The sequence below is a fragment of the Emiliania huxleyi genome (genome assembly GCF_000372725.1).
Source record: "Emiliania huxleyi CCMP1516 unplaced genomic scaffold EMIHUscaffold_43, whole genome shotgun sequence".
Lineage (NCBI taxonomy): Eukaryota > Haptophyta > Isochrysidales > Noelaerhabdaceae > Emiliania > Emiliania huxleyi.
The window spans coordinates 629,177-654,129 of record NW_005198751.1 but is presented as its reverse complement, the minus strand read 5'-3'; the positions used below and the strand labels follow the sequence as shown (position 1 = coordinate 654,129).

At 66.6% G+C, this 24,953-nt stretch overlaps 8 protein-coding genes across 8 annotated transcripts in view; 5 read left to right on the top strand and 3 right to left on the bottom strand.

Annotated features, from left to right (window-relative positions):
• Nucleotides 1-3,339: 3,339 nt before the first annotated feature.
• EMIHUDRAFT_102821 (hypothetical protein) lies at nt 3,340-4,492 on the top strand (the record flags this gene model as incomplete). The annotated part of the gene is made up of 2 exons (XM_005769247.1): nt 3,340-3,722; nt 4,051-4,492. 2 exons carry the CDS (start codon nt 3,340-3,342, stop codon nt 4,490-4,492), a joined length of 825 nt encoding a protein of 274 aa, XP_005769304.1.
• A 1,839-nt stretch (nt 4,493-6,331) lies between these two features.
• EMIHUDRAFT_356054 (hypothetical protein) lies at nt 6,332-7,126 on the bottom strand. Its single transcript, XM_005769246.1, has one exon. It carries the CDS (start codon nt 7,091-7,093, stop codon nt 6,410-6,412), a length of 684 nt encoding a protein of 227 aa, XP_005769303.1. The 5' UTR covers nt 7,094-7,126; the 3' UTR covers nt 6,332-6,409.
• A 434-nt stretch (nt 7,127-7,560) lies between these two features.
• On the top strand, nt 7,561-8,386 carry EMIHUDRAFT_464288 (hypothetical protein; the record flags this gene model as incomplete). Its single annotated transcript, XM_005769245.1, has 2 exons — nt 7,561-8,041; nt 8,105-8,386. The coding sequence occupies exons 1-2, from the start codon at nt 7,583-7,585 to the stop codon at nt 8,384-8,386; spliced, it is 741 nt and encodes a 246-aa protein (XP_005769302.1). The 5' UTR covers nt 7,561-7,582.
• A 546-nt stretch (nt 8,387-8,932) lies between these two features.
• Nucleotides 8,933-11,242, bottom strand: EMIHUDRAFT_102818 (hypothetical protein; the record flags this gene model as incomplete). Its single annotated transcript, XM_005769244.1, has 4 exons — nt 8,933-9,116; nt 9,567-9,626; nt 9,718-10,276; nt 10,528-11,242. The coding sequence occupies 4 exons, from the start codon at nt 11,240-11,242 to the stop codon at nt 8,933-8,935; spliced, it is 1,518 nt and encodes a 505-aa protein (XP_005769301.1).
• Nucleotides 11,243-15,646: 4,404 nt separating this feature from the next.
• On the top strand, nt 15,647-16,452 carry EMIHUDRAFT_356053 (hypothetical protein; the record flags this gene model as incomplete). The annotated part of the gene is made up of 1 exon (XM_005769243.1): nt 15,647-16,452. A coding segment is annotated over one exon (584 nt), but the record flags the coding sequence as incomplete, so codon positions are not given.
• Nucleotides 16,453-16,458: 6 nt separating this feature from the next.
• EMIHUDRAFT_356051 (hypothetical protein) lies at nt 16,459-17,590 on the bottom strand. The gene is made up of 2 exons (XM_005769242.1): nt 16,575-17,590; nt 16,459-16,498 (listed from the first exon to the last, which is right to left on the bottom strand). The coding sequence occupies exon 1, from the start codon at nt 17,375-17,377 to the stop codon at nt 16,760-16,762; it is 618 nt and encodes a 205-aa protein (XP_005769299.1). The 5' UTR covers nt 17,378-17,590; the 3' UTR covers nt 16,459-16,498; nt 16,575-16,759.
• Nucleotides 17,591-18,851: 1,261 nt separating this feature from the next.
• EMIHUDRAFT_356050 (hypothetical protein) lies at nt 18,852-19,584 on the top strand (the record flags this gene model as incomplete). The annotated part of the gene is made up of 3 exons (XM_005769241.1): nt 18,852-19,397; nt 19,455-19,456; nt 19,491-19,584. 3 exons carry the CDS (start codon nt 18,852-18,854, stop codon nt 19,582-19,584), a joined length of 642 nt encoding a protein of 213 aa, XP_005769298.1.
• Nucleotides 19,585-23,622: 4,038 nt separating this feature from the next.
• The window catches only part of EMIHUDRAFT_464287 (hypothetical protein), a gene marked incomplete at its 3' end in the record, with an annotated part of 4,310 nt that continues 2,979 nt past the window's right edge, over nt 23,623-24,953 (top strand). Inside the window, exons 1-2 of the mRNA XM_005769240.1 lie at nt 23,623-24,194; nt 24,762-24,809. Coding sequence (XP_005769297.1) covers nt 23,811-24,194; nt 24,762-24,809 — 432 coding nt within the window. The 5' untranslated portion in view covers nt 23,623-23,810. The remainder of the gene's footprint in view (nt 24,195-24,761; nt 24,810-24,953) is intronic.

Below are 24,953 nucleotides of genomic sequence, written 5' to 3'. Positions count from 1 at the left end.
AGTTGGCGCCACACCGCTGTTCATCGCATGCCAAGAGGGCCACGGCGAGATTGCCCGGCTGCTTCTCGAGGCCATCGCTTCCGTCGACCAGGCCGAGGAGGACGGCTCCACGCCACTGTGCATCGCGTGCCAGAACGGCCACCTAGAGTGCGTTCGGTTGCTTCTCGGGGCCCGCGCGGCGGTCAATCATGCCGATGAGCAAGGCGCCACGCCGCTGTACATTGCGTGCCAGTTCGGCCACTTCGAGTGCGCCCGGCTGCTGCGTGACGCTGGCGCTGACATCAACCAAGCGATGAACGACGGCACCACGCCACTGTTCATGGCGTGCCAGAACAACCACCTCGAGATCGCCCGGCTGCTCGTCGAGGACAGCGCGGCGATCAACCAAGCCATGCAGGATGGCGGCACGCCGCTGTTCACGGCGTGCTTCAATGGCCACGTTGACATTGCCCGGCTGCTTCTCGAGGCCAGCGCGGCGGTGAACCAAGCACAGCACCGAGGGGCCACGCCGCTGTACATCGCGTGCCAGGAGGGCCACCTCGAGTGCGCCCAGCTGCTTCTCGAGGCCAGCGCGGCGGTCGACCAAGCCAGGCAGAATGGCGCCACGCCGCTCTTCATCGCGTGCGCGGAGGGTCACCTCGAGTGCGCCCAGCTGCTGCGCGACGCTGGCGCGGCGGTCAACCAAGCCACGCAGGATGGCATCACGCCGCTGTACATGGCGTGCCAGCGCGGCCACGTGGAGATCGCCCGGCTGCTTCTCGAGGCCAGCGCGGCGGTCGAGCAAGCCACGGAGGGCGGCTTCTGGCCGCTGTACATGGCCTGCTTCGAGGGCCACGCCGACATTGCCCGGCTGCTTCTCGAGGCCAGCGCGGCGGTCGACCAAGCCATCGATGACGGCACCACGCCCCTGCACATGGCGTGCCAGAAGGGCCACCTCGAGTGCACCCAGCTGCTTCTCGAGGCTGGTGCAGCGGTCAACCAAACCAAGGAGGACGGCGCCACGCCGCTGCTCGTCGCGTGCAATCAGGGCCAGCTCGAGTGCGCCCGGCTGCTTCTCGAGGCTGGCGCGGTGGCCGACCAAGCCAACGACGGCGGCGTCACGCCGCTGCTCGCCGCGTGCTACAATGGCCACCTCGACGTCGCCAAGCTCATCTCCTCCTACGGCGCCTCCCGCGCCGCAACCCCCTTCTGGCGCACGCCCGAGGCGGTCGCAAACTTCCAAGGCAACGCCGACCTCGCCGCCTGGCTGGTCGCCAGCCGCAGCTGGACACCGCTCCAGCACCTCGAGGCGTGCCCGAGACTAGCGGCCGAAGGTGATTGTGTTGTCCTCATGCTCATTGTCCCTCTTCCGCAGGCGCTCACCGTCGACCGGGCGCGGGCGCTGCTGCGCGGCGGCGCGGACTCTTTAGCCGGCGAGCCTTCGGCCCTCGAGCGGGCGCGCGTCCTCTGCTCGTGGGGCGAGTCGGATCCGACCGCTGCGGCAGTCGGTTCCGCAGTCGAGATCCGCTCTCTCGTCTCGCGGCCCTCGATGAACGGCAAGGTCGGCGTCGTCATCTCCGCAAACGCTTCGACGGGACGCTTCGGCGTGCGCGTGGCGGGCGAGGCCAAGGCCCTCGCGCTGCGGCGCGCTATGCAATGGTCTCTCCCCGACTCGCCAAATCCTCTCTTTTGACATACCTCTGCCCTCCCCCAGGCCGGCCAACCTGCAGCCAGCGGCCGAGGCGGTGGAGGTGGGCAGGCTCATCCTCAAGGCGGCGGAGTGGTCGCCGCAGTCTCACGAGCTCTTCCCGGAGGCGGCTCGCAAGCGGGCGGTCGAGGTGATGCGGCTGGGCTACCTGATCGCTTGGGACGAGGAGCGCTTCGACAGCCGCGAGGGAGCGGCTCCAGAACTGGCGGACGTCTGGCGCAGTTTTGTGCTGCCAAGGGTGGTGGTGCGATGACTGGCTGCCAGACGAGCAACGCCAACGGGGGTTCTTAGACTTAGAGGGGGGTGTTTTGTTTGTAGACGCTAGTCTATCCTGAGAGAGATCCTTAGAGGGCAGCCAACAATTTCGAAAGTCTTAGGTCGTCGGGTCCTTTTTATTATTTTTTCATCACGCAACTGAATAAATAAGAATCAAACCATACGCGGCGTAGCGCCGAATGAATAAACATTTCGCGGAGAATTGGCGGCAAACCGGGTTTTTCTTTGTGAGCGAGATCCGAGACCGCGCACACAACCACACCATACATGCATATGAGTCGTCCCGCGCTCTGTGCTTGGCTTCTCCTCCTGGCACCTCCTCCAGTGCGTGGCTCCTCCACCCGCTCACAGCCTGCCGCGCCGCTCGCAGCCGACGCCCGCCGGCCCGCTCTGCCAGCCTTCCGCCCGCCGCTCCGGGCGCTCTCCGAGCCAATGCTCCGCTTCGAGAGGGCCCTGGATGGCGCGGTCGCGACGGCGGCCGGCGCACTCAACCCGACGACCTGGCTGCGTGGCCGCGGGTCCGGCGGGTCTGCGGGCGAGGCGCCTTACCTCGGCACGTGGACAAAGTGTCGCATCGTCGGCGCGGACGCGTTTCTCGAGGAGGCGATGGGCGTGCCGTGGGTGAAGCGGCGCGCCGCGGTGCGCGGGCGACAGACGCAGGTGCTATCGATGCAGGGCAAGGTCGTCCACCTCTCGATCGCGGATCTGCGCGGCACGAAGCGGTACACGATGGTGCTGGACGGCTCGCCGCAGCGCGGCAAGGGCTTCTGCGGGCTGCCGGTGGAGACGCGAGTCACGCCGCGCGCGGGCGGGCTCGACATGCGCGAGACCTACTCACATGCGCTCGGCGGCGCGGAGCACGGCTCGCCGTGCCGTGGCGGCGAACAGCCGACATTTGTCTCGCGGCGCGAGGTCGTGGGCTCAGGCGAGATGTGCGTCTCGGTGTCGCGCAAGCTGCCCTGCGGACGGACGGTGAAGATGAGCACCTTCTATGCGCGAGCCAAGGGCGGCGGCAGCTGAGAGGGCGCGGGGACGCCGAGGGTGAAAGTGTCGCACACGAAACTCTCATGTTTGGCATGACGTCGGCTCTGTGTCCTCTGTCTCTCCTCTCGTCCTAGCTCTGAGGACAGAGGCCGCCAACGCGCAACGGGGAAGTTTATTTAATATTATTAACGAAAAACCGCGCGCCGGGTGGCCACCGAGAGAGGGCACCCCCTGCCTGCCCACCCCCGGCCCCCGCCTCGCGAGACGGTCCGCGGACCGCGCGCTGGGGAGACGCGCGTCATGCAGTTGCATGTATGTATGTAGGAAGGAAGAACGGTCAGCTTTCGGTCTGGAATCACCGGGTTTCTTTTTTATCAGAATCCCACACGTGTATGCTGTTGCTCGCATCCCTGTTGCTCGCATCCCTCTCGACACCGAGATGCACCCTCACGAGTCGTGCCTCGATCGCCATGCGCCTCGACGGCTCCGGCCAGCCTTTTGACGAGGAGCAGCGTCGGAGCGAGCTATTTGATCTCTACCACGTGCCCGACAGCGTGGTTGTGTCAGATGGCGTTGCCGCTGCCGTTGATGTGGCTCCGGCAAAGCGCATCGATGCGGCTCCCGCGAAGCGTCTGATCGACCTCTTCCCCGAGGCCAGCGACAGCGCGGAAGACAGCGAGCGGCTGCTCGGGCGCGTGCTGGGCGGGCTGAAGCGGCGGCTGAGCCGGCGCAAGGACGCCGAGACGCTTCTCCGGCTCGAGGCGCTGCTCGAGGCGTGCTCCTCCATCTAGATCTGCATCACTCACGGCATCGCCCATCTCACGCACCAATTCTCCTGCAGGACAAGAAGGAGCTGCGCCGCCTCTCGAGGGAGGTGACGCTCTCGAGCAGCGCGATGGACTTCTGGGCAGAGCTCTCCCAGAGCCTCCGCCGCAGCAGCGGCGTGCAGGAGAGCACAGCCCGGGAGGAGGAGGAGGAGGAGGAGGAGAATGAGGAGCCCTTCGGCCGGTCCTTCGAGGAGGCGGCCAAGAGGCTCTGCCCGCCGCCTGGCGCAGCGACGTGCTGCGAGAAGCCTCTCTTCACACGCGTCTACCTGTGAACAGGCTCGACCGTGTGTGGCGCCGCGACGCGCTGCGCGCCCTCGAGGCGCTCGAGAAGGCGCCGGCGCAGCTCGAGGCGGAGGTGCGGCGGCAGAGGCTCGCGGGGCTCCAGGCGGAGCTGGCCACCCTCGGGCTGCAGTCGCGCCGGCCGGCGGCTATCACGCAGGCGGAGCTGCGGCGTGCTCGCGTGGCGCGGGCGCGCGAGATCCACCCGGACCTGAGGCGAGGCCGCGAGGCGGCGGGCGCGGGCAGGCGGGGGCTCTTCGGGCGAGGCAGAGGCGCGCGCAAGGGGGCGGGGGAGGGGCGGGCTCAGGGGTCGTCCTTGGCGGAGGGCGGGGAGCAGGGGAGGGAGCGGGAGGACCAGGACCGGATGAGCGCGCTAAACGCGGCGTACGAGCGGGTCCGGCGCGCGCTGAAGGCGCCCGTGTACGACTGGCGCACGTAGTCTAGTAGAGAGAACACGAGTGCTCGCGTGCTCGGGCTCCTCGATCGGCTGCAGCGCATGCGCTGCCCCGACGACTGCCATCATGCCTTGCCGCCTCCAGCGGGCCTGTTCCACCGAAAAACAAACAACACACCTACTCGACTAGGATAGCTCCCCGCGCCATTGCCGAAAAAATCTTTTGATGGAACCACATTTCGAGCGGCACCGCATAGCTGGCGACGCCAACGAGGTCGATGAGTATGCTGACGAGCAGCTTGATCAGCCGTTCGTTGTCGGGACCTGGCGACGCGCTGCACCAGACTGTTTGTACGCGTAGCCGTAGGGCCGCAGTCTGCTGGAAAAGGGCTCGCCGCGGCGGCTGCACGAAAGCAGCGGATGCAGCAGCTGGAAAGCGCTGCGCGTGCGTGGCGAGCTCGATGGGCCGTGCGCTTGGGCCTTGGCGCAAACAAAGGATGGCGTGAGCGCATGCGCGGTAGAGGTTGAGCAAAGCAGACAGAGGAGGAAGCGGCGCGCCAACGATTGTTTTTCTCTTTGAAACTTCTGTTTTTCTGAAAAAGAAAAAACGGTGGCCTCCCACCGCATCGGCCCCCGCCTGTCTGGCCTCTCGCCAGAGCAGCTCGTCGCCTTCATCGACGAGCAGGCGCCTCTCTGGAGCGCCGCCGCAATGCGCGTGGCGGAGGAGCACGCCGCACGGCTCGTGGAGCCCGAGTGGGTGCTCTCCGAGGTCCTCCTCTCGCCGGACCTCGCCCCGCACATCCTCGCCCAGCTGCCGACCACGGCGCACGCCGTCAAGGGGACGTGCCGCGCGTGGCGCCGCGGCTGGAAGGAGACGCTGAAGAAGCGCGAGAGGCCGCGCCTGCTCGTGTTTTGCGGCCACGACAGCGGGGGTTGGACTGTTACCTCGGTGGAGCGGTACGACCCGTCAACGAACGAATGGGAGGAGGAGGCTGTGGCGCCGATGCCGACGGCACGACTAGTTGTCGGCACGGCGGTGCTCGACGGCAAGCTCTACGCTGCGGGCGGATGGGCCAGCGGCGCAACTTCCAACCTGGTGGAGCGGTACGACTTGGCTACGAAGTCGTGGAAGGCGGTGGCGCCGCTGGCGACACCACACGAGACTCACGCCGTGGCGGTGCTCGACGGCAAGCTGTACGCTGTGGGCGGCAAGAACGACGACGACGGCCACCTCAGCTCGGTCGAGCAGTACGACCCGGCGACGAACGCGTGGGAGGCGGTGGCGCTGCTGCCGTCGGCGCGGAATTATCACGCCGTGGCGGCGCTCGACGGCCAGCTGTACGCTGTGGGTGGGCGCAGCAATGGCGCCTCCCTCAGCTCGGTCGAGCGGTACGATCCCGCGTTGAACGCGTGGGAGGCGGTGGCGCCGATGGCGGTGGAGCGGAGCAGGCCTGGCGTGGCGGTGCTCGACGGCAAGCTTTATGCTGTGGGCGGCAACGACGACGACGGCTACTTCCTCAGCTCGGTGGAGCGGTACGACCCGGTGACGAATGCGTGGGAGGAGGTCGCGCCGATGGCGGCGGCGCGGGCTGCTGTCGGCGTGGCGGTGCTCGACGGCAAGCTGTATGCTCTGGGCGGCGAGAACGAGGACGAGGCGGACGAGGAGGACGAGGGCGTGATCAGCAGGACGGTAGAGCGGTATGACCCGGCCACAAACGCTTGGGAGGAGGTGGCGCCGATGGTGACGGCACGGCACTCCCCTTGCGTTGCCGTGCTGTAGAGTGTGGTCGTATAGCGGTCGAGAGAGGCCAGGTCCCGGGACACAGCCGCTTTTCGTCGTATAAGTAAAGATAAAGGGGCTAAGGTCATGCCCCATGCAAAATACACTTCATCAATAATCAACTATCATGCTCCACACGATAAAAACATTTGTAGGACGCCGCGCGCTCTCTAGACTCCGGCTCATGCGGACGTCAGCGCGGACAGCGCGACCAGCAGCAGGAAGGGCGACAGCTCGATGGCCTGGGTGAGGAGCGCGGGCGCAAAGCCGCCGAGCTGCGCCCGCACCGCGAGGGCACCGGTCAGCAGCAGCGAGCTCGAGGCGAGGGCGCCTCGAGCTCCGCCGGCAGAAGCGGCGGCGGCGGCGGCGGCGAGTAGTGGGGCGAGCGCGAGCCTCGCCGCCGCGCCCACGCCGAGGGCGACGGGGAGCGTGCGCACTCCCGCCGCCGCGTCGCCCTCCACATCCTCGATGTCCATCAGGACCTCGCGGTGCCAGATGAGGCCCGCCACGGCGGCGAGCGGGCGCCAGACGGCGCGGAGCGGGTGCAGGCCGTCGCCCGCGGCGCGCGCGACGGCGCCGAGCCCGAGCGCCATCGAGATGATGCCGGCGCAAACTGCATTCTTCACGCCAGTGACGGGCTTGAGGTGCACCGAGTAGAGGTAGGTGAGCAGCGTGTTTGCGAGCACGAGCAGGCGGAGGGCGGCGGGCTCGACGAGGCAGAGCAGCGTCAGGTGGAGCGCGTACCCCCACTTGAGGACAAGCTTGACCGTCTCTGGCCGCACCTCGCCCGTCACAAGCGGCCGGCCCGGCTTGGTCTCTGCCGTGTCCACGCCGCCGCGCCAGTCGTGGTAGTCGTTGATGAGCATCGAGCCAGTGGTCACGATGGTGGTGGTCGCGACACCGAGCACCAGCTGCGACGCCACCATCGTCGGCGGGCGCGGCGGAGCGTGCCGAGCGCCGTATGCTCCGAACGCCACCAGCGCCGCGCCCATCGGCACATTCTTTAGCCGCGCCATCTGCAGGAGGCCGCGCAGCTCGCCGGTTGCGGATGACGACGCCACGGCGGCGCGGCGTCGGCTGGGCCGAACGCGCGGCCCGAGGAGGGACAGTGTAGCAGCGAGCGTGACGGTGACGGCCATGCGGAACCTCGAGGGGACTAAGAGAGGTGGAGGTCGGTCGGCCGCCGGAGTTTTCTTTTTTTCTTCGGTGGGGCAAGTTGAACTCTTCGTAGATTTTCAGCGTATATAGCTTTTCCCCGAAGGTGGAGTAGGGTTTTCGATGTAGACGACGGGTTTCTAGTTCGGCGGTCGGCCGGACCACCAGGCCGGGACGATGCCTGACAGCGCTCAACAGCTATGCCCCTCTCCAACTTCTGGGCTGCCAATCTCGCCCTCCACGGCCCGATCGGGTGCCTCTATTTCCTCCTTGCGTTGATCCCGGAGGACCGGCGCATGCTCCCGCCCAGCCGCAAGCAGGGCGATGAAGCGGCGCTGAGGAAAGGGCTACCGTACCGGTTGATGCGACTTACATCGTCGTTCCAGCATCTCACCGTTTGTACCCACTGCCTTGCCGCCGCCTACCTCGCCGCCGCCTGCCTCGGCCGGCGCGGCATGGCCGGGGCGCTGCGCGAGGTCCTCGGGCCGGCGGGGTGCGTGGTTGGCATTGGCTTCTGGGCACTCGCCGTGGCGAACCCGTGGCATATGTTCCCGCGGGGCGACTTTCCCGCCGACGACGCTGCGGCGGAGAGCGCCGTGAACCTCCTGCTGCGGCCCTCTCTTCGCATGCCGCAGGCAGCCGTCCACGCTCTGCTGCAGGTGGTCGGCCAGCGTCTCCGCAGGGCAGGTGGGCTCTGCTCAGCAGCACCACCCCGTCGCCAGGTGCAGCACACGGCGATGCCGCTCATTGTGCCGCTCGAGGTCGCGCTCTACTCGGGCGAGCTGCCTCCACTGCTGCCGGCAGGTCCGTCCCTGCTCCTCGTGGTCGGGTACGGCTGCTTGTACGTGTGGTGGAGCCACCGGGTCTGCTGGTGGGCGAGGGGCGTGCCCCCCTACCCGGTCCTCGACACGGTCTGGAGGGACGGCTCGTGGCTGAAGCTGTACGGCGCGCTGATCGGGCTTGGGCTCGGCTGTTGGGCGGGCGAGCGCTTCCTGCTCCGGTGAGGGGGGCAGCTTCCAGCTCTAGGGGGGCAGGTGAGTGAGGGCGGACACCGACTCTCCCAGTCTCACCGCTCAGCGGCGGCAACTCTTAGTGGTTAGTCTCACTATGTTCTCGGACTGGCTTCTCCCTCAGTCTTCCCACTTCACAAAAGCTGTCTAATAAAATGACGCCACTCGAAGCAAAAAACTAAGGTCGGTGGCTCGGTGCAAACACGCTGTGGCCGTGTGGGGAACTCTCTTCTCTCATCTCTGCGTGGCGTCGGGTTGTGACGAGGGGTGAGGGGGACGGATTCGAAGATCCCTCACACCAAAATCGTGCAGGGCGGGGACAATGTCCCTAAATCGCCCATCTGATCTCGTCTCAGAGTGTTTCTGTTTTTTTGCTGTTTGACCGCGTTTTATTTATTTATTTCGAGACTCGGCAAACACGAAACAGGGGGAGCGGGGGGTCCTCAGCCCGCGGTGCGCCGCCCCGCCGCCTCGACGTGAGGTGGAAATGTGGAAGGGGAGTATGGGAAGAGAGGTGATCGGGGTCGGATGTTACGGCACCTACCTCGTGCTCGGGGCCGGCTGCTCCTCCCCGCCGCCGATCCTCCTCCACCGCGAGCCCTCCGACGCGGCAGCCTCCCTCTGGGCCAGCGTCGCCGCCATCTCTTGCTCGCGCAGCCGGTTCTTGTAGCGGGTGAGGTCGAGCTCTCTCCGAGCGAGCAGCGCCTCCAGCTCGAGCACTCTCCTGCCCTCACGCGGGGGGGGAAGGGGGGCGTGAGAGGCTCCCCTCCTTGCGGGCCACTACTCGAGCGCGCGCCGCTGCAGGGCAGAGACGCTCTTCCCGCCGCCGCCGCCGCTCTTCCCGCCGCCGCCGCCGCTCTTCCCGCCTCCGCCGCCGCCGCCGCGGCGGCCGCTGCCCCTGCCCAAGCTGCCCCTGCTGCCCCTGCCGCCGGCCCCCCGCCCACCCCACACCGATGCCCGGCTCCGCCCAGCCTCCTCCAGCGACGTGTTTGACCACTGCCGCCGCCAGCCCCGCCCCGGCGCCGAGAGAACGCACTCGCCCCCCGCCGCCCGCCCCGCCGCCCTCGACCCGCTCGCCATCCTCCCGCAGCCTTGCGGCTGCGGAACGAGGGACATCGCCTGTCCACGCTCCGTGCTGTGAAGAGACGCTGTTCACACCTCGCGGCTGCGGCACAGGGGGGAGGGGGGCATCGCCTTGCCGCACGGCGGGTTGTCCACGCAAGCGGGGCCGTACCTGCACGCGCGGGAGCAGGAGCCGTCAGGACGAGCGGACACGCCCCGAAGGTACGCCCGCCTGCCCGCGGGCAGCAGAGGGCGGCGCGCACCGCACTCCGTTGGCAACCAGGCCGAACCGGTCGACGCACTCGACTCGCACACCGCCGCTCCCGTTGGCGTGGCGCGGCAGCATCCTCGCCGCCCGCCGGCCTGAGCGAGACTCGGCCCGCAGCCTCGCCGCCGGGAAGCAGGCGTCCTGCACCCACGAGGCGGCGTAGCCGAGCGTCTCGACGGTGCCGCTCGAGCCGAAGAAGAGGAGCGTCTCGACGGCGTAGAGCTCGTAGTTGTTGCTCACGTTCGCGAGCGCGCGCCCAAAGTCCTCGGCAAAGTAGAGCCGGAACGACGAGCGCAGCGGCGCAAAGAAGTCTGGCCGCTCGGTGCTGCCGATGTAGACGCGGCTCTGCTCCGGGAACCAGAGAGAGAGCGCGTGGCGCAGTCCCTCGGGGCGCGTCAGCTGGTCGCGCACCTTGCACTCGCCGACGACCCTCACGTCCTTCGGAGGCTCGACGTAGTCGAGCTGGCCGCGCGAGCGCTGCTCGGCCTGCTGTTGCCTGACGTCGCACGCGGTGAGCTTGTCGGAGCGGCGCACGTGCACCGAGTAGTACTCGCCTGCGGGGCAGAGTGGGCGAGAGGTGCCCGGGCGAGCATCCATAGGCGCCGGGTGTGCAGTATGGGGACGGGGGCTGTTCACACCAGTGGGGTAAGGGACCCCGCCTCCACATGCACATGCGGGCAGTGGTGTGGTGGTGCGGGCGCACGAGAAGAGAGTGCGGGCGCAAGAGAACAGAGGGTCTGCTCTCCGTCACGAGGCAGCGGTGTGATGCGAGGGGAAGGAGAGGAGAGTCTCGCTCCCCTCTCACGGGACAGCGCGCGCAAGGAATCCGAGTCTGCCGGATCCCATCTGCCGGACGCGCCTCCGATGGAGCGCTGCACGGCGCGGACCGCGCGCTTGATGCGCTGAGAGTAGAAGAGGCCCGAGCGGAGGAGGACGTTGAGCGGCCTGGGGAGGGGCGGAGGGGGCGGCGTGCGAGAGCCGGCCGAGGGGTCGAGGGAGGGGACGCCTACGGTGCCCGGCTCTCGCCTCTTTGCGGACGGAGGAGAGCCGAGCGCGGCGTGCAGCGCGCCCATGATGGAGTCTGAGTCGGCGATGCGCTTCGAGCACATCGTGAACCAAAAGTTGTCCACGCGCCGCCGCACCACCGGCGCCCTCGCGCACGGGTGCTGGCTCGCCACCTCTGCCGATTTGAGGCCGCGCCGCACGTCGACCGCGCCGCGCAGCTGCTGCGGCGAGGTCCGGTTCTCAATCGGGCCGAGCACCACCGGGACGAGCCGCGAGAGAAGCTCGAGGTCGAACAGGTCGCCCATCGGCACGCACCGTCCGCCAGGAGCGTCGGAGCCCGACCAGCGCTCGGTGTGCAGCCCGAAGAGGCACATGCTGGGCGGAAGCACGAGGGTGCGGCCGAGGTGGTGCGCCTCGGCCAGCGCGCAGGAGAGCGACGCGAGCTGGTGGTTGAGGCCCATCGTCCGGTCCTTGGCGTACGGGTGCCACTCGAGCAGACACGACGAGTCGGCCATCGCGCGGGCTGAAGAAGCCACGGCCGAGCAGGCCTTTTACAACTGTTCGCGGTTCACGGTTCGCGGTTCACGGACTCGGGTGGGTGCTAGTCTGTTCACGGTTCACGGTTCGGCCCGACGCCGCCCCGCCTGGTTCTCCCTTCGTTCACGGTTCGTTCGCGGTTCGCCCTTTTGTCCTGCTCGGACCTCGGTTCGAGTTCACGGTTCAGAGTTCCTCACGGTCGGTTCGTTCGAGGCACGAGGGTGAATCACTGAACTAGTTCATGAACCAAGCTTTACTTTCACACCTCTTACACACCGACACAGTTCGCGAACCACAGTTCGCGAACCACACCCGTGAACCGAGACCCAGAAATTCGAAGGCGCGGCGAAAAGCCGGAACAAAGTGGCGGGAGTTCCTCGAGGGGAGTTCGACGAGATGATGGGCTACCTGTGCCACAGCCTGTGCCTCTGCCCGCCGGCCGTCTGTCGCCCCTCAGCTCTAACATACAGTTGCCGCCCACGCTCCTCCGACGCCGACAACTTACGGATTTTACTTTCGAACTCATATCGCGCTTGTTCACAGGAGAACGACAAGTACGACTTCGATCCTCAAGACGACCTCATCGACCAGCTTCACCTGGACATGGGACGGATTTACCGCGACCTTGAGAAGCAGCCACGGTTTGGCTTAATTCCTCCCGGGGATGGCGGGAGCTGCTCGACCGGCCAGATCGGCGCCCTCATGGCCGAGTCTTTCTGCGACAAGCAGGTGGTGCACCGTTACCGCCTCAGTCTCAACGCGGAGGAGTACTCGATGGTGTGGTGATTCTCCGCATGAACCGCGCGCCTTCATTGGAGTGCATGCGCAAGCACTCGAGAAGGACTATGAGCCCGGCAAGTAGGTCTCCATCGAGTTTGATTCGCAGTCGTTCGCGGTTAGAATTAGTTGATAACCGCGCGAACTTGGTGGGGCGGTTCACGAACCAGTTCTCGCGAACCCAGTTCGCGAACCGCCGCGCGAACTTGGTGGGGGCGGTTCACGAACCAGTTCGCGAACCCAGTTCGCGAACCGGCGGTTCACCGCCGGTTCGCCAGACTCGGTTCGTTCACGGTTCACGGTTCGCGGCGGGTGTCGCGGGAGGAGTCGGTTCACGGATCACGGTTCACGGACTCGGGGTGGGGGCTAGTCGGTTCACGGTTCGGGCTTCACGGACTCGGGGCGGGGGCTATAGTTGGTTCACGGTTCACGGTTCACGATTCCGGCGTGAACTGAGAGGCCTGGGCTTGACACTGTTCGGACTTGACTTGCGGTTAGGCTAGGTTGGGTTGTTGCTGTGTTCAGGGAAGTGCTCAGGAAGTGCTCAGGAAAAGATAAGAAAAGAAAAACGTGCGTCACCGCGGTGCACCATGACAGGCTGCGCCCGCTGGCGAGCGGCAAGCGCCTAGCCACCGACTACGCCGAGGAGACGAAGCGGAAGGCCAAGGCAGCGGCGTGCGACGCCAAAAACTGCGACTTTATGACGTGGGCGGCGAGCACGCGCGGCGGCATCGGGCACGAGGCGGCGACGTGGTTCAACACCAACTTCGACATCAAGGCCGCTAAGGCGTCCTCCGACAGCGAACGATGGCGGGTCAGTAGCGAGCGCAAGCGCTTCCTGCAAGTGCACTCGGCCATCGTCGCGAGGCGCAACGCCGCCATCTTCGACTACAACGCGTGGCCGAAGATGGGCGGCGAGATGCCGCGGGCGCCTCGAGAGCAGTACGAGTAGGGACGGGCGAGGGAGGAGGGGCGCTAACCACGGGCGACTACATGCCGAAGGTTCGACGACGACTACTCGTCGCCTGGGTCGTTCGGGGCGCGCGGCTCCGTCGAGGACCGGGCGCGCCCCTTACCCGGCGCGGCGTAGGTCCCACTCTGACGAAAAGAGGGGAAGCACGGACGATAGCCCATCCCCCTTCTGGTGCTTAGCCCCGTGCAACAGCGGTCCGGCAGGCTGCCCCCAAGGCCCCCCGGGCCGCTGCGGGTTTGGGAGTTATGCTTAGGCACAGCTTCGGCGATGGCAGCCCCTCTCTGGGGTGTTGCATAGGCGGGGAGTCTCCCCCGCTGGTCTCCTCCTTCCCATTTTTTCTTTTCTTTTGAGAGCAGGACGCCGGGTTTGTCTTGTATGTGCATGTCGGGCCTGGGTGTGTGTGAGGGGCAGAGGGGCGGGAGCGTGCGGGGCAGAGGCCCAACGTCGGGCGGCTTGTCGGGGTCCGGAGCATTCGAGGGGGGAACGAGGAGGGGCGAATGGGCGGTCGGCGACGAGTAGAGCGGCAGGCGCGTACGGGGTAGCCGTCACTTTCCTGCCTCACAAGGGCGGGGCTGTCCCGGAAAGTGAGAGACGCCGGGCAGCGTGGCGCATTACTGAACCCTCCCATACGTGCTCGTGCTCCTCCTTCGCTGTCCCATCTCCCCACCTCTTTCCCGCCTGGGCGGGGCGGTGGGCGGGCGCGCGGTGCGGCGTGGCGTGTGCGTGTGTGTGACTGCAGCGAAGGACCGCTCGCAGAGGACCATTGGGTTTGTACTATTAACAACGAAGGCGCTCTCAAAAAAAAGAAAAAATAAGCCACGAACGCGACTAGCTAGGAGGAAGGTTGCCGACGAGCGACGCCGTTGAGCCCATGTCTTCCTTCTCCCAGCTGCTGCAGCGGCGGAGCGCCGGTCCGAGCCTGCCGACACATGCCAACGCGGAAGGCGTCTATCCGTGCGCTCGTGTGGACTCCCGGTTGTCTGTCAGACTCGTGGGGCTCGCCGTGTGTGCGCTGGCCGCCTTTGCCCTCTTTTCTCGGGTGCTATACCCATCGGCCGAGCTCTGATTCCGCCGCTCACTCATGACTGGCACTCAACGCGGTGTCCTCTCTTGTGCATGTCCGGCGTGTCCTTCCGATTTCCTGCCGATGGATTTTCGTGGCCGGCTTCTATCCCGTCTGAGAGAGAGATTCTCCGTCTGTGTCCGAGATGCCTCATGCGTCAGTGTGTCGCTATCAAGTCGTTGCAGTGATGGTTGTGTCATATCTAACTCGTTAACAGACCACCACCCATAGCCGTACGAGGGGTGAGAGAGAGGAGGGGCGAGAGTCTATCCCAAGCAGGCGCACTGGCTCTCGCGGCGTCGCCGTCGGCCGCCGCGGGGGAGCGCGCGCACACAGAGAGGGGTTGGAAACACAGGAGGGCAATGCAATGGCCAGCACGCGCCGACCTGATGGGCGTACCCGCCTCCCACGCGTGCAGCGCCGGGTCGTACCGCTCCACCGAGCTGAGCCAGCCGGGGTCGTCGTCGTCGTCGTTGTCGGCGCTGACGCCTCCCACAGCGTACAGCTTGCCGTCCAGCACCGCCATGCCGTGAGCCTGCCGAGCCTCCGCCATCGGCGCCACCGCCTCCCACGCGTTTGTCGCCGGGTCGTACCGCTCGACTGAGCTGTGGCTAAAGTTGTCATCGTTGTACCCGCCCACAGCGTACAGCTTGCCGTCCAGCACCGCCACGGCGTGACGACTCCGATCCGTCGCCATCGGCGCCACCGCCTCCCACGCGTTCGTCGCCGGGTCGTACCTCTCCACCGAGGCGAGGTAGCCACCGTCGTACCCGCGGATAGCATAGAGTTTGACGTCGAGAGCCGCCACGGCGTGATTAATCCGCCGGATCGTACCGCTCCACCGAGGTGAGGTAGTGGTCGTCGTACCCGCCCACGGCGTACAGCTTGCCGTCGAGCACCGCCATTTTGTGAGCCTTGCGTGGCGTCGCCATCGGCGCCACCTCCTCCCACGCTTTCGTGGCAAAGTCGTACCGCTCCACCAGGTTGGAAGTTGCGCCGTTGTCGGCCTCGCTCTGGCCGCCCGCCGCGTAGAGCTTGCCCTCGAGCACCGCCGTGCCGACATACCTTCGTGTCGAAGGCATCGGCGCCACAGCCTCCTCCTCCCACTCATTCGTTGACGGGTCGTACCGCTCCAGCGAGTTGACAGTCCTACCCTCGCTGTCGTGGCCGCCGAACACGAGCAGGCGCGGCCTCTCGCGCTTCTTCAGCGTCTCCTTCCAGCCGCGGCGCCACGCGCGGCACGTCCCCTTGACGGCGTGCTCCTTGGTCGGCAGCTGGGCGAGGGTGTGCGGGGCGAGGTCCGGCGAGAGGAGGACCTCGGAGAGCACCCACTCGGGCTGCTCCGCGAGCCGTGCGGCGTGCTCCTCCGCCACGCGCAGCGCGGTGGCGCTCCAGAGGGGCGCCTGCTCGTCGACGAAGGCGACGAGCTGCTCAGGCGAGAGGCCAGACAGGCGGGCGCCGATCCGTGGGAGGCCATCGGGTGCCGCTTTTTCTTTTTCTTCAAGAAAGCGCCTGTCCAATTAGCAAAGAAAGAAAAAGATTTCCACAGAGAAAACAAGCGGCCCGAGCCGATGGCGCGCCGCTTCCTCCTCTGTCTGCTTTGCTCAACCTCTACCGCGCATGCGCTCACGCCATCCTTTGCGCCAAGCGCACGGCCCATCGAGCTCGCCACGCACGCGCAGCGCTTTCCAGCTGCTGCATCCGCTGCTTTCGTGCAGCCGCCGCGGCGAGCCCTTTTCCAGCAGACTGCGGCCCTACGCGTACAAACAGTCTGGTGCAGCGCGTCGCCAGGTCCCGACAACGAACGGCTGATCAAGCTGCTCGTCAGCATACTCATCGACCTCGTTGGCGTCGCCAGCTATGCGGTGCCGCTCGCGGGCGAGGGAGCCGACCTGGCGTGGGCGCCCGTTTCGGCGCTCCTCGTGAACTACCTTTACGGCAACTCCATCCTCACCGGCCTCGCCTTTGCGGAGGAGGTCCTGCCGGGCCTCGACGTCGTGCCTACCGCCACGATTGGCTGGCTGCTCGAGAACACCGAGCTTGGCCGCAGCGTGAACGAGGCCTCTGCGCCGCCGCCAAAGGCGGACGCTCCCTCCTCGGCTGGGAAGTCTCGGGGGGACGACGCCGACGTGATCGACGTGAATGGGAGGTAGCGCGGCGCAGGGTCGCCCTGCTTCTCGCCCTGGCATGCGCCGCTCTCTTTTCGTCCAGAAGTTCGTTCGGATGCCGCAATCTCTCGCGCTCGCCGCTCGTCCTCTCGAGCGCTCTCGGACTTGCTCTCGGACGCGCCGTGTTCTTACGTTCGTTTTGGCTTATTGCCGTGCCTTCCGCGCGGCCCACCTTGTCGCAATATGGATCATGTAATTTGTGTGGTGAAAATGCGTCAGTACACAGAAGGAGCTTCGCGTAAAGTACAGGTGAGAGACTCGACGAGAGCCACACCCACAGAGCGTGCGGAGAGCCTGACGCTCCCCGCCCGTGCACACACACCATACACCGGAGGGTCACCGGGCCGGTGCACGGCAGACCCAAGAAATAGAGAAGTGAGAATGTACTCTAGACACTGGTTGCCCCGGCGCTGGTGGTGGGGTCGCACAAGAATGTACAAGCGGCGCCGCGCGCTTCCCTCGCCCTCTCTCGCGCGGCGCCAGGGCCCAAGAAGATCGCGTCGCCTCCCAGCCCTCAGCCCTTGGCCTTGCCGCCAAACTGTTTCCGAATCTCCGGCGCCAGGTCGCGCACGACCGACGACTCGAGGACCGCCGTCTCGGCCGCGGCGCTGATGGCGGTGGTGGTCGCGCCGACCGCGCCAGCCTGCAGCCGGTCCCGCCGCGCCACGTTCTTCTCGGCCACGCGGTCGACCGCCTGCCGATACCCCGGCTTGCCCGCGGCGACCCACAGGGAGGCTGCGGCGACGGCGGCGCCGAGGACGCACGCGGCGGTGCCGACGAGGAAGGAGGCGGGGGCGAGGACGGCCGCCTGGGCCTGCTGCGCCTGCTGCGCCGCGACAATCTTGCGGAGGGGCGTGCCGGGCGCGAGGGCGGCGCCCCTCCCTCGGCTGGTGGCAACCACCGCGCCCTCGAGCGTCTCCCGCCACTTGTGCTTGCCGAGCACCTCGCCCGCCCGCAGTTCGAGCGCGGCGGGCGCTCCGCTCGCGCGATAGCCCGCCGCCGGCCCGTCCGGCGCAGGAGGCGGCGGCGCCATGTCGAGCGACGTCACAGAGGGGATGGAGTGCGCCGACGCGGCCAGCTTGGAGCCAGGCACCGCCAGCGGAAGCTCGTTCATCGCAATCTCGGAGAGCATGTCGACGCTCGGAGCGGCGGCGGCTGTCGCGGGCCGCGGCGGCGGTGCGGGGGCGACAGGCGGCGCGGCGGCGGCAGCACTGGCCGCTGCGGCGGCTCGGCTGGGCAGCACTGGCGCAGAGGCAAAGGGGTCGTCGTTGGACTTCTTAGCGCTTCCGACGGCGATGATCTTGCCGTCGCGGCGCAGCCTCTCGTTGAGGGCCACGGTCTGCTCGAGCGTCATTTCGCGTGCGGCCATGCCCTCGGCGGCGCGCGCCCGCTTGCCGAATAGATCGGCCATGAAGCAGGGAACGTTGTCCTTCCAGCCGCGGCGCCACGTTTTGCAGGTACGGGGCTAGTCACGACGGGGCCGTAGCCTCCGCATAAAACCAGCGTAGCCCGCCCAGAATCCGCGCACGATGGCCGTTTCGGCAAACCCCGCAAAGTGACCCGTTTTTACCCACCCACGCCCGTGCGCGCGTATCTTAGCTAAGGTACGCGGCCACACGCGCTGGCGCGCACGGCAACCGGGACTTACACGCGCGACACGAGGGACTGCGTATCCTCGCCTGCCTCGGGGGAGAATAGCCGCCCTCACCCGCTGCCGCGCATCGAGCTCGGCGCGGGGCTGATATACGTGTCATTCTGTGCCGGCGCGTATCTTAGCCAAGATACGCGGCCACACGTGCAGACGCGTATAGCGGTACTCGCGCCCACACGTGCAGCCGCCTATCTTGGCCAACATAGGCGGGCGTGAGCGCGTGAAACGGCCCGTCGGCGAAGGCGACTCGCGCTGGCACGTGCACAGAGGGATGTTCACATACGCGGCTACACGTGTGGGCGCCTATCTAGGGGAACATACGCGCCCCATGCGTGGGCGTGTATGTCACGCGGTACGCGGCTGCGAGTGCAGCCGCCTATGTTGGCCAAGATAGGCGGCTGCACGTGTGGGCGCGAGTACCGCTATACGCGTCTGCACGTGTGGCCGCGTATCTTGGCTAAGATACGCGCCGGCACAGAATGACACGTATCAGGCCCCGCCGAGCTCGATGCGCGGCAGCGGGTGAGGGCGGCTATTCTCCCCCGAGGCAGGCGAGGATACGCAGTCCCTCGTGTCGCGCGTGTAAGTCCCGGTTGCCGTGCGCGCCAGCGCGTGTGGCCGCGTACCTTAGCTAAGATACGCGCGCACGGGCGTGGGTGGGTAAAAACGGGTCACTTTGCGGGGTTTGCCGGCCGTTTCACAGCCTTGTTATAGATCAACACTTTCGATAGCCGAAAGTAAGATCGTTCGGTGCAGAAACGCCGGCCATGCCCATGTAACGCACTTGTGCTCGATTTTTGGTTTAGAAGTGTCTCCAAGTCTTCTGGACCCATCGATGGCCGTCGCCTCGACGCCGCTCGTCGCGGCACCATCGTGCCCGGCCTGGGCGAAGCGTCGTCGCGGGTTCCCGCCGCAGTTCGACGGCAAGCCGTGCGAGCCTGCCGAGGAGGAGGACATGTGGCTGTGCAGAGCCGACGGCCGCGCGCGCAGCACCGCCGACCTGAAGCGCCTGGCGACCGCCGCTCGGGTGCGAGCGAAACGAGCAGGAGATGCAGCCGCCGCGAACACGCGCGATCGGCAGGCGCGCGACCAGCGCCGCCGGCAGCGTGAGCAGCACGACCGGCGCGCAGCGCCGGCGGTCGCCAAGACCGTGCGCCCACAACGCGGCCAGTGCGGCTGCCCGGCGCACGCGGTGTGCGGCATGTGCGTCGACCAGGGCAAGCTCGCCGCGGCCGAGCAGGCGGCCATCGACCTGGAGACGCGCTTCCACGCCTCGACGAACGTCGTCATGGACCTGGAGCGGCCCGAGGACGAGACGGCGGCGCTGCTGCAGCGCTGCGTGCACGTCTCCGACGAGACGAAGCGGCGGCTGCTGGGCGAGTGGAGCGACGAGCGCATGGCGCACGCGCTGCCGCTGCACGCATGCGCCTCGTGCGGCGTGCGCGACCCGTCGCTGACGTGCACGCGGGTTCACGTGTCGGCGCTGCCGCGTACTGTGTCTGTGCGCGTAGCCGGCGGCGAAGACGAGACGCGGCACGTGTTTGAGCTCTCGCCCGAGCAGTGCGCTAAGTATCGAGGTCTTCAAAACAAAAAGGTGCGCCTTGCGTTTCCCAACGGCGCGAGCAACGACCGTCCCAAAAGCATGTCCGAGGGTGAGTAGAAGTGTGTGGAGGTTTGGTAGGCTGTAGCGTCGTCGCGCGTAAGAAGAGTGGTGAAATTTAGAAAAGGAGTTGCGGTGTTGATCGCCGCGGGAGCCCTCTTATTGAGAAGAAAATACTTCACACACAGAGCTCACACAGGATCACAGGTGAAGCGCAGAGCCCGGCAGAACCTGCCGTGCGAGGTAACGCGCCCGGAAATGGAAAATAAAACCAACCCACACTCCACACACGCAGACGAAGAAAGAAAGAACACCGGCAACGCGGCAAGCCAAGCGAGGGATGGGACACCTGGAATTGTTTCCTCGTAAAATTCTGATTGGCGGCGGGCGAGACGGCGGTGCGGCGGGCGACGGGCGGCTGGCGTCGTGGGCGAGCGTGGAGGAGGCGGCACGGGTGGCAGGCACAGGCGCGGGTGGGGGTTGGGCCTTGGGCGGGGGGCGGAGCCGGGAGCGGCTCGCGGGTTAGTCCGGTGGGGGGGGCGGGGCGGGGCGGGGCGGGTTAGGCTGTATATGCTTTTCCTCTCGCACCCCGTCTTTTTATTTCCTTTCCTTTTTTCTCTACAGCACCCTCTCTTTTCCTCTTTATTTTCCCGAGAAAACTCCAATTTTTTGGCTCTGAAGCGTCGACCGCGCGCTCTCAGGATGGTGGATGCCGCCTCGGCCTGTCTCACATCCTAACTCGTCCCCCGCTCGTCAGCGCGGTGCTTGCGCCGCAGCCGCCCGTGCGCGTCCAGCAGCCTGCGGAAGCGCCTCGTCACGTCCGCGCGCTCCCTCTCGCTCAGCCCGGGCTGCTGGTCGGGGTGCGACGCCATCGCCAGCGCACGGAAGGCGGCGCCGACGGCGGCGGCGGTCGGGGGCGGCTCGGCGCACAAGCCGAGCAGTGCATAGTCGTCGGCGTCCGCCGCTTGGCGAGGCGCGCCAAAGCAGGGCAGCCCGCGCTGCCGGCCGCCCTCGTCTCGCCTCTCGAGCTGCGGCATGACTCGTTCGAGCTCGTTGAGCCAGTAGCGGCGCACCTGGTGCCGCCGCAGCGAGGGGTGGAGGGAGGGGGGGGGGGAGGGGGGTAAAGGGGGAAAGGGGGGGGGGACGGGGCCGGCCTCGGCACAGCGTAGACCACCTCCCAGGGCGCCACATGCGACATGCCCGCCACGGTCGGGTTGTCGCCTGCGGGAAGAGTCCCGGACCTGTCTTGGACGTGTCGTGGACATGCCCGCCACGGTCAGGCTGTCCGCCCGGAAGCAGCGCAGACACAAACGCGCGGAACGGCAACCCGTGCGTCACGTACTCGACCGCCCAGAGAGGCAGCAGCAGCGCGCCTGCTGAACTCATCTCGGCTGGTCTCGGCTGATCTCGGGTGAACTCGGCCTCCTCCGCTCTGAGACGCAGCCGCGCGCCTACTAGTGTGCAGTGCCTGGTCCGGCCCAGTCCGTATCCACGGACGCCAGCGGCACAGGCCAGCAGCAGGCGCCGTGCGAGTGCAGCTTCGCGCCCTCGAGACGGCTCTTGACCTCCTCGGCGCGCACCTGTGGCGCAACCGCACCGCTGAGGGGCGGGTGGCCCAGAGCACCTCTCCCTGCCTCCTCGCCGCGCACGTAGCAGGGCGGCCTCTCGCCCGCGGGGCACACGAAGGAGCCGTCGGCTGCCTGCAGACGGGACGAGGCACGGGGGGGCGCGTCGTGGACACGCCCCGATGGACACGTCCCGAGGCAGCGGCGGCGGGGGCGAGGGAGCCGCCGCGTGCCTCGAAGCGAAGCGCGCGCGCCTCCGCGCTCGTGCGCAGGTGGCGGTCTGCCTGCAGGCAGGCTCCAGCGCAGGTCCATCCCGGGTGTCGAGAGGCTGCAGCAACGCTCGGTGAGCAGGTCTCGGCCCGCCTCGTACAGCGCGATGCCTAGGAGAGAGGGTTCGGAGAAGGTTCGGAGAAGTGTCTCACCGTGCCTCGTACAGCGCGGTCCCTACGCCGGCAGAGCCTCTCGGGGGCGGCGGAGCGAGGCGGCGGGGAGCGAGGCGGCTAGGAGCGTGGCTGCGCGTGTCTCGTCGCATCTCGGCGCCTCGGCTCCTCCTCTCAGCTCCTCTCGGCGCCTCTCGGCGCATCTCGGCGCATCTCGGCGCTGCACCCGGAAGCCGTTCGCAGAGGCGCTGCGCATAGGCAAAGGACGGCTTCATCTTGAAGGACTCGACGCCGGCGCCGGCAGGCTGGTCGGCCAGCTGCGAGAAGGGGACGGCGCTTTCCAGCAGCGCCTCCGACACGTCGCCCGACAGCGTCTCTCGCACGTACCGCCTGCGGAAGTCAAAGCCGGCGTAGACTGCCGTCGCGGCGCCCTCGTCCGGGCCGAGCTCTGTCGAGCAGCGGAGGCCGTGCGCGGCGTACTCGGTCTTGCCGAAGCCGAGCACGCCCTTGAAGGTCACCTCGAGCCGACCGGTGAAGATGTAGTACGGCAGGTGAACCGGCCGGACGTGGCGGACGGAGAGCTGCGGGTCTGGCCGGCGTCCGCTGCTCCGCCACGTCTCAAAGGCGCAGCGCGCCTCCGCCTCGCTCACACGGAAGGGCAGCGACCAAGGGATGATGCCTCGTTCGCGGCACCCAGTGGGAGGCAGCGTCCACTCGCCAGAGAGAATGCCGCGCCGGAAGGATCGGAGGCGGGAAGAGCTGGCACGCGTCCTTTGCCTGATGATCATGTATGCGCCAGGCAAGGCTCAGAGAGTTTCGATGCTGCGTGCAGAGCACACCAGGGAAGAGCACCAGCGAAGGCAGCAATTTGGCACCCCGGCTCATCGGAAAAAATAACAGAGTCCAGATGACTGCACGCCAAGTGCTCCAAGTGCTCCAGTCAGAGTGTACGTTGACTCGTCTGGCTGTTCTTCACACAAAAACGTCTGGCTGTTCTTCACCTTCCTACCTAACCTAACCTAAGTCGTCTCTGGTGTTTATTAGCGCCGAGTAAAGGCGCCGTTCCGTAGCTAGGGAACCCAAACAAGAGCCGTGGGACGCGGGCGTCTCTCGCAATGGCCGACAACCAGGGCAGAAGGCAAGCCGGCCCTGACACGTCCCGCACATGTCCCCGTTCACAGTTGAACTAATTCTCACGGCTGTACACTGTTATCTAATTGTTTTGCCGTCCGCGAGCCCCCAGCTCGCCGGCGGCGAGAGAGATGCCACGAGGGGTCGCGGTGGCGTCCATCGCCAGGCTCCCTAGCTCAACCGACGACCCTTCGGGATCGACGGCCGATCGTCATAACTAATTCTCGGGCCGCCGTTTTTATTTCGTTCGCCCCCTCCCTCCTGACCCTGCGGCCACCCCCCAAGGGTCAGGGCTCTCTTGCCCGCAGCACGATCCCGATCAATCACCGGCCCGCTGGGTGCGCTTCATACATAGAGAACACAACCAATGAGGGAGGGCGAGACGATCGAGGGGTCCCGTACCATGCGGAACCGACCCTATCCAGTGCTCAAGTGCTCAACACAACCAAGTCTCCCTTTTCTCCCAGTTCACCCTCGGGTACGTACTTTTAGCTTACTGGGAGAAAAGGGAGAGGGGGTTGTGTTCTCTAGGCCCCTAAGGGCCTACGCGCGGCGTGAGAGCTCGGAAGCGAGCTTTGCACGGCGATCGAGGATGGCGCGGTTCACCCCCTTCACCGAAGCGATGGAGATGCGTTCCGCGTGGTGTGACACAAATGAGAGGCGGGAGTGGGGAGGGTACTCGAGGATGGGTACCCTCCCCAAAAAAACGGCAGGCGTAAAAGGGGCCCGGGCCGGCCGGCTTTCGCCCCCTGCACCCGGAGCTAAGTGCCTCGCCGTCCTCGCAGGAGTCGGTTAGGCGGCTCCCGTGGGGTACCTGTGTTGGTGCGCCCAGGGACGGGACCTCGCAAAATTCTTTTGGGTGTTATTGTTAGTGAGTGCCAGTGCGCGCCAGTCCCGTGCCCAGTGAAAGAAAGAAAGACAGAAAACAGACAAACCAAGGGAGGGATGGGAGGACGGCACGCCGCCACCACAAGTGCCCAGTGAAATTCTTTGGGACACATAAGGCGGCGTCCCGTGCCCAGTGTCGTGCGAGCGAGGCGCCGATAGAACTCTTTTAAAAATAAATAAATAAAACGGACACACCAAACAAGGGGTGGGAGACGCGACAGGGTCCCCACCTGCACGAGCAGGATCTTGTAAGGACGATCAGGGACACAGGGGAACGGGAGCGGGGCACGCCAGAGAATAAATTCTTTTTGGATTTTGGCGGCGCGTCCTTGTTGGCTTACTTGTCAGCGATGCAGAGTGTCCCCACCGTCGAGCCTGGCGAGCCGATGCTCCGCGCCAGCCGCGGCTCGCGAGCCCTCCGCATTGCGCCAATGCTCGCGCTGCTCGTCGGAGCCGGTCTCTTCTTCTCGCGCCCGGCCGAGCCGCCGCCGTCCGACATCAAGCTGGCTATTGGCAAGCCGTTTGTCCAGGGTATCATCTCGCTCTTCGACATGAAGGTGGACAACATATTGCTTCAGAAGCCCGAGTCGCAGTGGTCCCACTTCGCCGTCGGCATGCTCGCCTTTGACCTCCTCATCGACATCCACATGGCGCGCGGCTGCCCCGCGCCCCGCCCCGCGTATCACTCTCGCCTCTGCGTCCGCCGCGATGTTGCGACCGCCTATCCGGGGCCTGTCCGGGGCGCTGTCCGGGGCCCGGCCGCGCCGCGCGTTCTCCCTCCCTCCTCCTCTCTCCCCAATCACCCTCTCGCTCCCTCCCGCACACACACATGCCCGAATCCATACTAAGGTTCCGAAAGGAGAACGTCACCCCGAGTCAGCCCTCGGGGGAGGCCCTCGCCCCTCCCCCCCCCTCCCCCCCCAAAGGCACCCTCTCGACCCGCCCCTGCCCGCTCGGCGGCGGAGGCAAGATCAAGACCCAGATGGCAGGCCAGCCCGTGTCAAGGAGCCTTGCTCGAAGCGCTCACCACTTCGTCCCTCACTCGCGCTACTCTCAAACGCACTAGGCCAGCTCGTGGTGGACCAGCTCGACGTCTTCCAAAAGATTGCTCGCGCGGCGCGCCGCTATGATAGCCGCGCGAGGACGTTGTCGCCCCCCGAGAGAGCGTCTCTTGTGCATCTTGTGAGACCCCCTCCTCTTGCTGACTGTCCACCACACCAGCAGGCTGTGAAATGTGCACGAGGTTGAGTTCCCCACATCTCCCCACATCTCCCCCACATCTCCCCCACATCTCGCCGTAGGTTGTGCACGAGGATGAGTTCACAGTCGAGCTCTTCTCCGTCGTGACTGTGAGAGACGAGACGATGCAACCTCCGAGAGCAACCTCCCGCCCTCCTCGCCTCTCCTCCTCCTCTCTCTCCTCCCCTCCGGCTCTCCCCTCCTCCTCTCCCCTCCTCCTCTCCCCTCCTCCTCTCCCCTCCTCCTCTCCCCTC